The following is a 15,743-nucleotide window of genomic DNA, read 5'->3' as shown; positions in this document are numbered from 1 at the left end:
GTTGTGCTGGTACTTCAACTCCAAATTAAGTCAAGGTTATTTTTGTTTCTGCGCGGTGCGGTGCGGCTGTAATGCATAGTTACATTTGTGCGGTGTATCTTTGCATATCCATTCTAAATAACACGTTTCGCTGCATTACCCAATATCCTTTATATGCACAATGCCTCCAATCTCAGATCACTTGCAAGTCCTTGCATTTGTCTGCTAGCCATGTTTCGAAAGGCATAGAGCGTTTTTTACATACGTACACTTGATACGCGCGCGTACTGTGAGGTGTCGGCAGCACCAAGTTGCGGCGTATCCATTTTCTAAACCTTTGTACGTCTGGCCAGATACTATGCTCATGGGCTGCACTCAACCCCTTCAAGTCTTCACAGTTACAGTAAAAACTATCCGTATGGTGCATCGTCTTTACACAAGAGCGCCAGGCGTGACGACAGGACCTAAATGCCTGCATGCAAGCATTTATACTTGCATGCGTGCTGCGGATTTGAATTTCCCGGACTTCAATACGTGAATTGACTTCCAACTCGTGCGTCGATGGGCGGCATCGTTGCTCGTTTATCGTTGTTCGTTGCCACTGTTCCTTGCTCGTGATTCGCAGCCCGCCTGCGTTTATTCGCCCTCCTGCTTAGCAATTCAAGTTCAGGCGTCTGCAGCATTTGAATTACAGATTTGACCTTATCTTGCCCAATACCGCGGTTGCCTCCTCTGCAGTTATCATTGACTTCGCACTCTGTGGTTGGGAGAAAAGGCCGTCTCCTGAAAAACGAGGTAAGACGTGAAAATGCAAATGGTGCACGATTTGGCCCGCCGCCGCTCCTCCGTTGTGGAGAACGTTCACGCCGTCGCAGTTGGTTGCCTGAAAAGCCCAAAAGTTCAGGAAACACACGCACCAAAAGGCACAAATTAGACAGGACGAACGGTTGCAACTGGTGAATTGTTTGAAGCATGCCCTGGACTGCTTCCCCTGTGCTGTTTGAGGTCACCAGTTGTACTGCCCGGCAAAGTCGAGGCAACTCTTTTAGAACGTCCGCCGCCTGCTGTTCATTCAATTCCATCACTGTCGCCACTGGTGCCTTTGATATCAACAGGGAATGGCCAGGCGCTGTCGGAAAGGCGTCCAAGATCGCCAAACTGTGTTCTGTTTCGAAAATCTGATTCATGCGCAGAAGCACACCAGCACGTATTCTGATGAAAAGGACCACTTATGCTTTGCTTGTTTCTAAATAAACATCAACTGGACATGTTTTTTTCAAACGCAGGTCCAGACTCTGGAGCTGAACTTAACAGTCAGCTGTCGACACATAACTGGTGAAAGTGCAAACGCAAACTCACAGATGAATTCGCAGGTGTGTGCATGCCCGTCTGTGTTTCACGATTGCTATAGGTGTCTGGAAAATCTGATGCGGGTGCGTTGCTTGTGAGTGCGAAATTTCCGCTAGCTGCTCCAGACGATCTCGATTTAATCGCAAACAAAGCGTTAGCGGCACACATGAGCATGCACACAATACCTCCAAGTGGTATACTATCTTGAAACGTAAATATGATGATTTATGCATTTTAAACAAGCCAGAAGAACCCCAAATTGCATGGCCCTCTGGGGCACCTCCCAGTTCTAACTTCCGACCGCAATTAGATATATCGAGAATAGCGGGACAGACTGACCTTGTAAGACGGAAGACGTCCATCAAGGATCTTTGCGAAGACATTGTCGGGGTCGTAGGAGGTAGGCTGAGGCGTCATTTTCTGGTGACGGGGTTCTGTGCAACTGGAGGGAGGCAAGACGGGGTCACGGCAGGCGGTAGTTGTCGCGGCGAACAGGCGTCTTTGGGTATGTTGAAGCGCCAGAGGTGGTATAAATGTGCTACAAGCAGGAATTAAATAACGTAATAGTTGCATTTTGAAAGAAACTGCGTGGAAGGTGGGTTCCCGCCGCAGCTTCGGAACGAATGCTCATCATGGGGCTGAGATCGGACATTGGGGGCTGGCATGCTGTCGCGAGGGCCAATAATTGAAAAAATTAAGTTAAATTTAGCAAAGAACATTTGGATGGTCACCGGTTTCTGCAAGCATCCACTCACCGGTGCAGTGCAAGCTGCCCGTACGCCTATCCAAGTGTGTCTCGGCCTACGCTCATAGCGTCTTCGTAGGGGAATAACCATAGAAAATCCGTCATCATTTACTTCTGGAGAAGGTCTTCGAGCCTATTGCCATTTAATGCGGCCGGATGAAATGGCCGAAACGCATGAATTGGCACAGTCGGTCCTCCGGACTTAGCGAAACCACCATTTTACCTGGAGCAGCATTTCACTCTTGTTCTCATACTGTCTTTCCAACAGACTCGGAAAGGCAAGGGCAACACCAATGCTTACTGCCCAAGGGAAGGCATGCCGTGTAGCGATCCCAGTGGCCTCTAGGAGCCACACACGATCGCACGCCTGCCTCCACTTACCACTGTCTATTTACTTGGCGTTTTCCATTCTCCCTGTTCGAGCATGAGCAGTCATCTGCTGCATGCAGCGACTGTCGCTGCATTTCGTAGGCCCATTGGTTGTTGTCGTCGCTGTATAAAGAACACGCCTGCGTCACATTTGCCTCAAGAACAAACACCGTTGCCGCTCTACAGCCGCAACTGCATCTCTGAAACATCTGCATATAAGCTACAGCATATGGGATTGTTGCAGCATCATCTGCATACCATGGTCGTCAAGCCTCCAGCAGCAGCTATTCGAGCTTCTTCGGGTTTCAGCTCGCCTGCTGCTGCTGGGGTCAACTGCAGCAGCGACAGATGCAGAAGCAGGAAAGAAAATGGAGACAGGCCATCGTCTTCGATGTGTCCAGCGTTTCCCTTCACACGGGTGACTGACAATACCATTCACTGGCTGCCGAGTCTGGCGAGAGCGAAAATACGCCAGGGCACTTCATTTTCCCGGCTCTCCGCTGCTGCTAGGGGTGACTCCAGCTCCGCAGATGTACAGGCAGTAGAAGAGAAGGCCCTTGCTGCCATCAAACGAGAACAGTGGTCTGTCCCTCGGGCGGCGATAGTGCTCTTTTCTGCACAGTAAGAGCAAAACTCGTTTGCTCTCCTTTCCGGCTGTCGCAGTTTGTGTGTACCCAAGAGCTTTCTGACGTCTGCAGAGTTCATTAGGGCTTGTGGATCTCCCCCTTATCTACTGCCTGTCATGTTCTTTTATTGCTGCCCATTCTCGTCGGTCTCTTTTATGTACTCGTCTGGTCATTACATTTCTGTACAAGTCACCACATTCATTCCTTTGCACCCATCATGCTGCTTGCTGACTGAAAAGGGTGCATTCTCGTACTGCTTGTTCTTGGTTTGCTTCTGTTCCCGTTTGTTGTGACAGGTGGAATCAGGCTTCGCGGGAGCTGCAGCAGTTGCTGTCCATTCGCTTATCTGCTACTGCACCTTTCATCAGTTCCAAAAACGAAACAGGCAAGGCAGTTGCTGCCGAGTTCGCGGTCGTCAGCAGCGAAGAAGCGCCCCTCTTGCTGAAGGTGTTTGGCGTCTCTGCGTTGCCCCATTGCCTGCTGATGGTCAACGGCCGTGTTGTTTACGGTGAGGCGACCTTTAAATGAACTGAGATGTGTGACGTTGAGAATAATCATTGCTCATTCCCGCCGTCTCTCCTCCGAGTGAAGGCGCAAAATCCCTTGGCGTAACTCTGTAAAGTAGACACAGACAGAGGCCTGGAGGTGCCACCCTGCCACCCGAGTCAGTCCCATACTCGTGCGGGGAAGGCGTCTTTTTGTATATGCTTATGAACCTGGAAATACCGTCATTACAATTTCCTCAACGCACGAAGACGTCACTGGACCCACCAAGAGAGGCTGGTCAAGAGGAGTGCTTCCCTGCGTATTCTTGTTGCTGCAGAACTGCCTGCTGGGGCCTCTGCTGCGCGTCGGGAGTCGTACATAGCGACAGTTTCTTCGGCTGTCTCGACAGCTCCTAAGCAGGAGGAACAAACTGTGCGCATTTTGCCAAGAGCAGCAGCGCCCAAAGAAGGGCTTGACTGCTCGTTAGATTCAGTTTAGATCTTTAGATCCCTACCCTTGCCCGTTGTGGTTTTGTGTTGCTAAAGAATTGCCCTTAGGCGGTGTCCTTCTGCTGACGTTTTCTATGCTGTTTTCGTTGTCAATATTTACAGTTAGTCTGTACGGGATTCCTTTTATGTTCACATATGGTGTTTTTGCCTTGCGTTTCAGCTGTCTCCTCGAAGTCTCCTGCTGGATCGACGTAAGTGCCTGTTCACGCCCCAGACGTAGCGCCTGAAAGGTGGATACTACGCTGTCTACAGGCAGTCACTGAGAACTTCCCCTATGCTGTTTAGTATCAAGTCAAGTCTGCACCACCACAGTGAATCACTTAATGCACATGTGCACTGGTGAAGCTCTCGCACAGCACCTTGTGAAGCTGGTCGATGCTGGTTTCCTGCTTCTTATGCTGTCGCTTATCTATCATGTAGAGTTGGTGACACTGCATGCGTGTGGGCAGTGGAGTCGGCAGTTCGAAGGCGAAGCCCGAGGGACCTCAATGAAATAGAGGTGCGCTGTGTTGTCAGCTGTCGCCAGGTGTATGTTATTCCATCACTGCGGATTGCACAGCCTATGATCAACACGACTGCGCAGACCGTTAAGTCACATGCATACCTGCATACGAGTTGTTGTCGAGTGTCTCAGTTAAGTGTCTGTGCACCCTGTCTACCGCAGACGCTACTGCACATCCTGAAAGAGGATCTTATGCCGCCCGCTGATGCTAACGAACACACCAGACCGTCGCCCTCACCCCGGAGAGCCTTCGGTGTGAGAAACATGAAGGAGGGGCCAGCGTTTCATTTTTCCTTGAGGCCAGAAAACAGCGATAGACATCAGCCAGCCTCTCGTGCTGGGTACCTGCTGGACTCAGATGAACGTGCAGCGCAGTTGGCCGCCCTCGCCACTGTTGCACTCTTCGACGTTCCTGAGGTTCACACCCTCGTGAGTTCAGTTTGTCAGCCTTAGTTGGCGTTGTACATAGCTACGCCAGTGTGTGCGTAATACATGACCTATGGGCTAAATGGAGGCGACGGCGGCATCTGTTTTAACGCGGGAGTAGTTGTTTGCTGTGATCATCTTTAATGCACATTCAGGACTTGCAGGCATTGCACGAGCTGCTTTCGTGGACTATGCAGAGCAAGACGGGAGGGGAGCAGGAGAGGAGCGGAAAAGGTGGAGCAGCAAATAAATCGCAGAAAGAGGCGCCGTTTGTGCGTGCTGGTCTGCGGACGACTCTTGAGAAACTAATTGAACGGGAAGAGCCGCAGTGGGCCCCTGATGACTGCCCCATAATTCGCCGTTTGCCGCTGTACAACCAGTGCCGTGAGTGAGAGGCCTGTTGCACATGCTCATGTTATGGGAGAAGTTCACCTACAGCGTTTTTGTTTGTTTCCAGGTTGCTGTCTTCCACGTAACGCTCACTAGATGGGTGCAAGCGAAGAGAACGCGTGCAATGTCAAAGGCCTCCGTAGTTTTTAATGCGTCTTGCCGCTGTTGCCGTTGGAGGACACAAATGGTAGTGCTGCCGAGCGCTTCTACGAATTCTGTTTTTCGAATGTTTTTGGCGCTGGCTTGGGTTTGTTTCAGTTCTAAACAAGAGCTTGTTTGCCAAAGCGAGGGGAGCTCAACCCCGTCTATCGCCTCGACCCACATCAGAATCATCAATAACCACAACAACAATAACCACAACAAAAGGAGCAGGGACATCAGAAGAAACAACAGAATCAATAAGAACGCTTTTTTCTCATGAATGCTTTAAAGTGGAGTTGTGGATGCTAGCTGAGTGGCTGGCGAGAACCCGTCGTTGTTTGGCAGCCCGTCTATTCTTGGAGAAGGATGAAGCTTTGGGTTTGGAACTGGCGATGACCGCCCACGTGGAATGGCTGAAAGGCGCAGCACAGCGTAACTATATGCAAGTTAATGTTGCGGGATATCAGGGAAAGACAGCATGTGGAGGCAGAGGGACAGCCGTTTCGCAGACAAAGTCACGGGAAGGGACACTGCAAGAGGAAATAAAGAAGAAGCACGGTGTCCACCCTTTTAATGTTTGGTTTGAGCCACGAGCCCCCAGTGCAGGTCGCACTCTACTCGCTTGCATGTACACTGCATTGGGTGAGTTGTAGCTAATGGAATCGTTATTTCCGCGATTTGATTGCAAGCAAGCACCAAAGGCAGGTGAAGCAGCCAAACAAACAGTAGATCCGCCGTTGTGGCTAAATGTTGTCATTGAAACGAAGGGAACTAGCGCATATTCAAAATTTTGGGGTTGTGGAAGCTTGTTTTGCGCCTCCTTAAGGACCAGATGATCGGAGAGTGCAGCAAACGATTGGCCGTTTCGTTGCTGCGGTGAGGCCTCTGCAGGTCCTCTGCTCCCCTTAAGATTCTGAGACAGTTGCTCTGGACACTTCGCAGCACCACCTCTGAATACATATCTGCATCTCCTGTTTTGTCTGTATTGCCAGCTACGACATCTCTTGGTGGCCATTCTCTAGCAAATACTGTGCATCCACTTCATACTGCTTTAAGTCTACTCCATTAAAAATGGAATTTACCTAGGTGTGTCGTTGGCTGTGTGCTTGGTTCGGCTCTTGCAGATAAAGGCGCACGAATTTTATCCAGTAAAGTTCCCCCACACGAAAGCTCGTCGCGGGGGAAAGCCACGGATGGTGAGGTCTTCACCTATAACAAGTCAGAACGGACCCCATCCGTCTTGTATTGTGCCTCCTTGTGTTCACTGCTAACCCATCCTCTGGAAATGCTTGTTAGTTTAGTGCAACTCCAAAACTAGCTGTTCCTCTGCGCTCTGCCTTGCAGATGCGCGGACGGTCGGGCCGCTGGTTCTGGTTGGGGCCCTATTGGAAACCTCCTTGGGCGCCGAAGCGAATATCATTCACCGAAGACTGGCATCTAACGAATGTTGCGGCATAAGTAGTTGCACAGTCGAAGTGATCATGCTGCATCCTATGGCTCAGTGCGAGCTACGGATAGCGGATAGCAAGCGAACAACTCTGCACTTGCGTACCACCTGTGCAACTATTAATTTTCATCTGAAGAAGCTACCCTCTGCTGTCCAAAGTAGAAAGCACGAACAGCTTCAAATGCTTGGTGTATAGTGATGAACTAATCATATACTGGATGCTTGGACGGGTTCGCAAAAGGGTAAAAATGGATATGAAGAGGAAGTCGATCGGTTTACATGCTGCTTACAGAATCGATTGCATCTGAAGCGGAGGCGGAACTTTCTCACAAAGCAATCTTATGCCCGCCTTTGTGTAGGATTTCTGCAGCAGAAGTAATTTTCTGTGTTTCGCTTGGAACAAGGGAAACCGTGCAAGTGTGCTGTTACTGGCGGTAACGCTGCCTCTTCCTGGTGAAAGCGCACGAATACGAATACGAGTGTCTCTTCCAACTACACAGACTCTTCGTTGAGTGCTTAACTTTTACGAGGCAATAAGGGAATGCCCCTCTACCGCTGCCTTTCCTCCATTCCCTCTCATCCGTCAACTTTATTTTTCGCAAGAGGAAGCCTTTGCACTGTCGCCGTTTGTTGCAGTTGAAGACGTACGAGCCAAATGGCCGATTACGAGTACAAATCATCATCCTCGCCTTCCTCCACTCGACCCTACATACAGCGTAACTCGCAAGCATAAACAATGAAATCCAATAGCCCAGAGGGAACGAATGCATTCTGCCTGTATGAGAAACGATCAACTACGTCACCAAATGCGCTAACGTGAAATGTGGCACTAAGCATAAGTAGGTACTAAGTACGAAACATCAACCAATGTGTGCTCCGGCACTTCGCAACTGCCCCCGCCCGTGTGTACAACCAAGAATATGTTCTATGAAGGAGCAAACGCACAGCTGACGTTTGGTACGCGCTCGCTCCTTCCAAAGCAAGATTGTGCACGCATAGACATATTCCAAAGATCTATTGTTGCCAATTTCCCCTCAGCCCACGGCCAATAACTAACAAACCCTACAATCACGCGAGGGAAATATACATATGGTACTGAGCAAACCCCTCACCAGGTCTGTCGCTGCGCCGTCGGTGTTGGGCCAATCAACAATAATCGTTCCATCTCCACCTGCTGCTTGGCTTTTGTAGATGGGGTCGAACTTCATTCTGAAGGAGTCGTATTTCGACAGGTCTGTCTGCGAAACACTTCTCCGCGCTCCTGCACACGCAACACATGTTCCCCTTCACTTAACAAACTGCTAATATCACACCAAAACAGCGTCATAAAAACCGCCCAATGTCAGCACTACTGCTACGACGCAATACACCAACATATGTCAGACGCCTCCATTGGTGGGGTTCCCGCGCGCAGCCTTCCCCTCGTACTTATGCTTCAATAAATTTCTGTTTGTTCGCATCAAATGCAATAATCTACAATATGCACGTGTCGACTAGTTCCGTTCCTGCTGCTTTTCAGCTTCTCACCTGCTAGACCTTCTTCAAAGTGTTTGCGCGTGATTTCATATTTCACATTTGATTCATCTTCATCCATTCCTTCAGTGCCTGCAGCCCGGGCAAGTTCCTCAGCGGCAATCGCCTGAACACACAGACAGATAACGCCTTATTCCTCTGAGTTGCTCTGCATGCAATGCACGGACTGCAAACGCCACATGCTGCCTAGTTACTAATGCAAAACAGCCTCATCGCTTTGAGAGCCCCACGTCGCGAATGGCGGCCTTTGCTGCCCGTTGGCACATTTCCGCAATGTCCGCCCCTGAAAATCCTGCTGTTTTATGTGCAAGGAAAGGAATGGGGACGTTTGGAGCCACAGGCGCTTTCCTCAAGGTCGCCTGTCACAAAGTAACGCAATCATCGCCTCACATACGTCTTCAATCCAATTGCAGCTTACAGATGGTATTAGCACAAAGGCGGACGCCTCATTCCGACCCCGCACTGGAACTCACTTGTAAAATGCTAACACGTGCAGGCAGGTCAGGAAGAGGAATGTAGATAAGCTGGTCTAGACGTCCTGGCCTAAGAAGAGCCTCATCAAGGAGTTCAGGCCTATTAGTGGCACCCACAAAGAAGAGGTTCTTCATAGGGCCTACGCCATCTATTTCCGTTAGCAGCTGGTTCATAACTCTGTCGCCTGCGCAAAATCCCCCCTCGTCCACACAAGCCGTCCCTGTCCACCCACGGCATGCACTCCCCTCACTGAATATCTACGCCAAACGCTTCTAAGCAGTTAACTTCCTTCCTGCTTACCTGCACCACCGGCATCCCCCAAGTTGTTGCCACGCTGAGTGCCGATCGAATCCAGCTCGTCGAAAAACAGAACACAGGGACTCGCTGCTCTTGCCTGGACGAACCATACTCAACACGCAGGATTTCCCCCGTCTTGGCAACCGTACAGAAGCACACAGAGAGCTGGAAACTTCCTACAGCACCCTGATGATCAGGGGCAACACGCACTGAGGAAATATAAACCCGAGAAGTACTAATCTACTAACTTGCCTTGTCAAACACCTCTCTGACATTTGCCTCAGATTCGCCAAACCACATCGTCAGCAGTTCGGGACCCTTAATGGATATAAAGTTCGCAGAGCATTCCGAGGCCACTGCCTTCGCCAACAAAGTTTTACCGCACCCTGAAGTGAACACACAGTGCACAGCACACTGATAATGACGGAGGCCTGGCGATCAGTCCATCCATACGTTAACAAACACACGTTTTCTGCACTACACAAAAAGTACGCATAGCAGGCAGGCATGCACTTGTAAACATTCGTGTACCGTGCAAGTGGTAGCTCTGGCGAAAATAGGTGCATGCATTGCATCTATATAAACATGTGCAAACATTTGCGCAACACCAGCCATTAGCATACTGAATAGCCAATCAATATTCACATACATACGAAATTTACACACTGGTGTACACAAATCCAGGAGCAGAAGCAGATGCTAGGTGCGCCACTACACGTTTGCTGCTTCGTCCTTACCTGGAGGTCCATAGAAGAGCACACCCCGACTTGGGCTCATGCCGAACTTCTCGAACTTCTCTGGGTGATCAATTGGGTACAGGATCATCTCTTGCAGATTCCTCTTAACCTCCTCCAAACCGCCTACAACGAAATGGGTAAGCACCACAAACGAACGATAGGAATGTCAGTGCGCACACACACCCCACTATGAACCTGAAAACCTACGCAAAATGCCTTCAATCAATTAAAAGCCCTAAAACCTCACCAATGTCATCCCACTTAACGTTGGGAACCTCCACAACCGTTTCTCTCAGCGAAGAGGGGTTGCAGCTCTGCAGCGCTGATGAGAAGTGCTCTTGGGTGACAGCCATGGAGCTTAGCACCTTTACAGAAAAGCATGAAACGCAACTATCGAAGATGACAGCTGAACTGCTTCCGGAAAATGGCTGCCTCACAACAACACGCCTTCCTAACGTGCCAAGACTATGGGAGGGGCAGCGTATGCATAGCACGGCCTAACACCCATGTATAGAAATGCATAACTGGCATTTAGCCTTCACCTGCGCATCGATGGTGTCGTCCTCCAGGTCAATCAAATCCATCTTCTCTCTAATGCACGACAGAGCTGCTTCAGTGCAAAGCTGCGCCAAGTCGGCGCCCTGCAGATAGCCATCGGACTCGAAACCAAACAGAAGTATGCTCAAAAGGGAGAAAATGAATACTAACCGCAAGGCGTGCGCAAATCGTAACCAGGCACGAAGATGGCTACCTTCTACGCACCACGAAACCGTGGGTGCTCGATGCGAGCTCCTCTAGGCGGACGTCAGGGCCCAGCTTCATGTTGCGGGTATGGATACGCAGGATTTCGAGTCGCCCGTTGTCATCAGGCACGCCAATGTCAATCTCACGATCGAACCGGCCGAACCGCCTCAGAGCGGGATCAATGGAGTTCTGACGGTTCGTGGCACCTGCAGAATCGAGTCAGAAGCAGCTATCAGTCAGCCAGCAACCAGTTTTCTCAAAAAGGCGTATACACGCTTTGGAGCAAATAAAATATACCCCAGCCCTCGGTCCTCTACTACCCCTACTACCCGTGACTTCCAACGAGCACTCGAGTTTTAGCTGGCATTACAGCTGCCCTGGCAAGAACAAAACGCCTCAAAAAATCCGTATTTCCGAGGCACGCACCGATCACAACAACTTGGCCCCTGCCCTTTAAGCCGTCCATAAGCGTCAACAGCTGCGAGACCACCCGCCGCTCCACCTCTCCGTTCGTCTTCTCTCTCTTGGGGGCAATGGAATCAATTTCGTCGATGAATATAATCGCAGGGGCGTTCTTCTCAGCCTCTTCAAATGCTCGACGCAAGTTCGCCTCCGCCTCCCCTGCGTCCGCGCAGCCGACAGCAGCCGCTTTGCAAACACATCTCGTCCCACAGTCAGGGCTTCCCTTGCCCCCCAAAACAGAAAAGACGGCAACAACCCACACATGTTTTAAGCTGGCCACAACGTCTTAATCCGCCCGCATCCCCTCGCCGTACAGGCGCAAGAGCTCTACCACAGCAAAGAGCTAAAGCGCATGCACAATAAACACTCGTCTGTCGTTCCTGCGGAGATGAAGACCCACCTGCCATCTTGCTCATGACCTCGGGGCCATTTATAAGGAAAAAGAAGGCTCCGGTTTCGTTTGCCACAGCCTTTGCAATGAGTGTTTTCCCGCTACCTGCAACACACAAGCCATGCCGTATCTCAACTGCTCCTGCGCCATTACTCGGCCAGCATCTCCGAGGCTTCGACGTCAGCGCAAAGTGTTAAAAGCGGACAGTGGGAAGGAACAACGCTCCACATCAGCAATGCAAACACCCACAATCTTGTCGACCTACCTGGAGGCCCATACAGCAGAACACCACGCGGAGGCTTAACGCCTAGTGTCTTGAAAAGAGTTGGGTGTCGTAGAGGCAGCTCAATCATCTCTCGAATCTGTGCCATTTGCTTGCGACATCCTCCTAAAACAAATGCAACGCATACCCTAGAATGCTCACTGAAACTGCGGCGGCACTAAAATAACGGCAGGCCCCTAAAGCAAGCTTCCTGATTGCCTCCGCTCCTCCTGCCCCTTTGCTACATGAGGAGCAAATATCTGTCAAGAAACCCTTCTGCGCACGCCTATCAACAAGGCCGCCGCCCCGTCCAAACGACAGGTACTCGGAAGCAAAGTGGCATCCTCTGAAAACGCGTTGCAGCCACCGTCAGGGACTTGCTCATGCAAGTGGAGAAACCCACCTATATCTTCATAGCCTATCTCATCAAGCCGCTCCTCCTCTTCCCGCTTCACAGGCTCGCCCTCGCAGTGGATGACAGTGTCGGGTGCTACAATGCAAAACTCCCCGGGATCCACCCCCACAACCTGACGCACAGGCAATTTTCTTGCATGAAGATAAGCTCAAGCCGCTAGCCGCCACTTCAGTAAGTTCAGCAAGGGCGAGTCGTCCATACACTAATTAAGCAGCTGTTTGAGTATTGTACATGCCTAGCTGCTATTTTGGCCGTGGAATGGAGCAGGCTGTTGCGTGGGAACGACTAAGAACCGCTTGCGAAGACGACGGGGCAAACACCGCGGGTTAGGCTGCTTTCAAATACGACAGCTTCAAACTGTGCATGCGGCTTTACGGAAGGGCCGTGCAGCGGGCGCCGCTATGTATGTACAGCGCGAGTTTGCTTCTAGTTGCCTTGTCAATAAAGGCAAGGGCACGGATACACTGAGACGACTACAGGCTAATGCAAGCACCGCTTACATGGGTGCAGTTAACATACCTTAAACTCAACCGGTCTGAAGCCACCGCGGACAAGGAACAAGTCATTCTTGCGCACGGGCCTGTATGCCTCCATGAAGTACGGCTTGAGGTAAATTTCAAAAAGATTGCCTGCACACAACTCCCATGCCCAACGCGAGACTCCTGGGTGAGTGCGCATGCAGTTCCCAAGCACAATTGTCAGCAGTTGGCGAGGCAAATGCCATCAGCAAACAATCAAAGTGGCAAGCATACCGGTTATGCCTTCGATTGTATCGTCAAGTGGCAAGACGTGGATTCGCTTCCCATACGGACAGTCCGCGCAGGCGCTCACATGGACAATATCTGCATCACGACCGAAAACGCATAAGATTCCGATGCAATGATCAGACGAATCGTCATAGAGGAGGGGTGAAAGGTGCACAGTTGCGCCTCTGAACCGCCAAAAACGACTGTGCAGCAGCAAACAGAGGGTGGTGTTTTGCCCTACCTCCCAGTCGAACACGGAGATTCTTCCTCACGACCTTGTTAAGCCTGATCTTCCCTTCGTCAAGATCCTGATCGGCCAGGACGACACACACCGTGTCATGCCGCATCTTCCCTCTAAGCAGCACCGTGTCGCCCCTAAATATTTGCAGGGTTTCCATACGGGAGGGGTTCAAGGCGACCACAGAGTTGTCATCATTGATAGCCTCCTCTACTACAAGCCGGTTGGGGGACCTCTTCTTCTTCGGAGGCTGATTTGCTGCTGCATTGGCATCTGCTTTTTTGTTGCCTGCTGCAGCAGGAGCGGCGCCGCCTGCACCTCCAGCTGCAGGGCCTCCGCTGCTGGGTGTTTCCTCAGTCATTATGCAAGGCTATGTCTCTTAGCTCGTGCTGAAGAGATAGTGAGACTTTATGATATGCAACTACAGCGGCCACAGCTGTCTTGAAGGCCGCCTAGTTCGTGGACGTCACCGGGTTAAGGTGGGTACGAGCGGGGATCCAGTGGGAGGTGGAAGCTTCCCACAGTAACAAAACTCCCCTTCAGGAGTTCTCTGATATCCGTTTTCGACACGAAAATCGAAAGAGGCTCTGCGCAGACTGCTGAGCTACGCACCGCCAGCCGATCAGAGAGGAACAGCGGCAGCTCGAGACGGCAGTCTGATGGCGCTGTCAAAGTGAGCGTCGGGTTCTCCTCTGACCCTTGCTAACTTGTATTTTCCTCAGGAATAGTCGCAGTAAATGGAGTAGATGGAACAGAAAGGGCGCAATAATTCTCCCTGGCCCTGCAGACCTCCTCTGCAGTCCGCGGCGGCGGCGCGCAGCTGCACGCTACAGAGCGTTTGTTGGTTCTCCCTGAAGCAGTAGCGGTAGTTGCCTCACCAACACTATTTCTAGCCCTAAACGTCTTTCAAAAGCGCAAAACGACTCATATTTTACTCATCCACGAGCAAGTTAAGGAGAGTTGTGCTCAATCAGCCTCCATGCATCATCACACTGTGGCCAAGGGTGGGAGGTGTGTACGCGCAGGGGTACCATGCTGTTGGGTTGGGATGGGCACATCATCCTTTTACGTCCGGATTGTGAGGTGTTTGAACAATCACCTGCAAATTCTATCCCCTACACGAACTATATGGAACATCTCGACCGCCTCATGTGAGTCTTCAAACCGACATTTGTGTGCTATTGCGGCTCATGGTGAATGCGTGAACACCTGATGCAACAAAAACTCAGTGCATGCCTTGCAGCTACAGACCCAAAGCTTTGTTTTTAGTTATTTACGGCTACAGCTTTACGTTTAGCATTTCCATTCTGCTGCGGTGGCTCTAAGAAGCTGGTCGTTTCCCCCGTTTTACTGTTGAAGTTGGAGTCCGAATTAGTACCTGCTCGCAGGATGTCTGCTGAGGGTCAAGGGGGGTGTTCAACAATTGTTTATTACGTAACTGCACGCACGTGAACGTTAAGTGGGCTTCGTTGCATGGGAGACCGCCTTGCAGTAGTAGTTGCAGCGGGGAGTGCTCCAGCCCATGCGAGGCTGCCCCGGGAGCCATCGCCATCACTCTGTGCGGGTGTTACTGATTATCCTGGAAAGTTTTGGGTAACTCTAAAGCACCTCACCCCTATGGAAACTCACGAGGTTCCCTTGCAAAGAGCTAGGACTCTAGTTGCGTTGCATAACTGAGCTAGGATTCAACTAGCATTGCATAACTGAGAGTCGCAAACGGGTCCACACTTTAACGCCGCCAAAAAGCCGAGGAAAACAGTAGGACATTTGTTCGGAACAGCGATCCTGCGAAACGTACCCTGGCCGTGGATATCCTAGCCACCTAGGATACTTCTCGATGCAGCGGATGCAGCGTTGAGCCGGTAGATTTCTCTATTATTTTTCATGTTTGTGCAGTAGTTTGCCCGCTTGTCGGCATGAGCATAAATGTACGTCGGAGCTCATGTTAATGGCTACATCATGGCAGGGGGAACACTCTGTGCAAGCAAAAACGGAGTTTGGTACATTTCAGGTGTCGTGCAGCCCCCTCAATAAGAAAACTATCAATAGCCAATTCAGGGATACATTTGCAAGAATGAAGCGTGCCTTTGGAGAACTACAGACTCTCTTCGCTGCTCTTCTAGAATATATATTTGTGACACTGTTCCTTGTATATGGCGATACAGGATGGGAGGATATCACTAGAGGCATGTTACAATATTCGTTCAACGCAAAGCATGGTACAACTGGTTTTGAAAATACCGTCTGCAGACAGCAGACGCAGCCCTGGACCACCTTACTGAGTCCCTTTTCTGAACACAGCTACTTCAAGGGAAAAGTTTGGTTTAAGATGCCTTCGACAGCCGAAGCCGAGTGGCGCTGTGCCACCAACATAACTAACGCATTCATGGGACTTTGTGCGGTGACAGTCTAAGCGATACATGTGCCTTTAGGAGAGCATTTTAGCAAGGCCAAATTTCGGCTTCGCCATGTAT

The 15,743-nt window shown here is 50.6% G+C and overlaps 3 protein-coding genes across 3 annotated transcripts; 1 reads left to right on the top strand and 2 right to left on the bottom strand.

Annotated features, from left to right (window-relative positions):
- Positions 1-667: 667 nt before the first annotated feature.
- EMWEY_00000580 (HIT domain-containing protein, putative) lies at positions 668-1,746 on the bottom strand (the record flags this gene model as incomplete). Its single annotated transcript, XM_013481256.1, has 3 exons — positions 668-862; positions 990-1,157; positions 1,669-1,746. The coding sequence occupies 3 exons, from the start codon at positions 1,744-1,746 to the stop codon at positions 668-670; spliced, it is 441 nt and encodes a 146-aa protein (XP_013336710.1).
- Positions 1,747-2,702: 956 nt separating this feature from the next.
- EMWEY_00000570 (hypothetical protein, conserved) lies at positions 2,703-6,981 on the top strand (the record flags this gene model as incomplete). Its single annotated transcript, XM_013481255.1, has 10 exons — positions 2,703-3,064; positions 3,366-3,577; positions 4,225-4,255; positions 4,485-4,563; positions 4,729-4,995; positions 5,148-5,376; positions 5,641-6,165; positions 6,350-6,399; positions 6,648-6,719; positions 6,868-6,981. The coding sequence occupies 10 exons, from the start codon at positions 2,703-2,705 to the stop codon at positions 6,979-6,981; spliced, it is 1,941 nt and encodes a 646-aa protein (XP_013336709.1).
- Positions 6,982-7,633: 652 nt separating this feature from the next.
- Positions 7,634-13,630, bottom strand: EMWEY_00000560 (hypothetical protein; the record flags this gene model as incomplete). Its single annotated transcript, XM_013481254.1, has 18 exons — positions 7,634-7,675; positions 8,083-8,231; positions 8,498-8,609; positions 8,734-8,862; positions 8,977-9,161; positions 9,278-9,371; positions 9,548-9,660; positions 10,012-10,134; positions 10,259-10,376; positions 10,554-10,652; positions 10,774-10,961; positions 11,182-11,376; positions 11,618-11,713; positions 11,874-11,996; positions 12,274-12,397; positions 12,805-12,914; positions 13,038-13,127; positions 13,273-13,630. The coding sequence occupies 18 exons, from the start codon at positions 13,628-13,630 to the stop codon at positions 7,634-7,636; spliced, it is 2,448 nt and encodes an 815-aa protein (XP_013336708.1).
- Positions 13,631-15,743: the final 2,113 nt, after the last annotated feature.

This window comes from Eimeria maxima, genomic scaffold (assembly GCF_000499605.1).
Source record: "Eimeria maxima Weybridge genomic scaffold, Emw_scaff3, whole genome shotgun sequence".
NCBI lineage: Eukaryota > Apicomplexa > Conoidasida > Eucoccidiorida > Eimeriidae > Eimeria > Eimeria maxima.
This window is presented reverse-complemented; position numbering and strand designations above follow the sequence as displayed.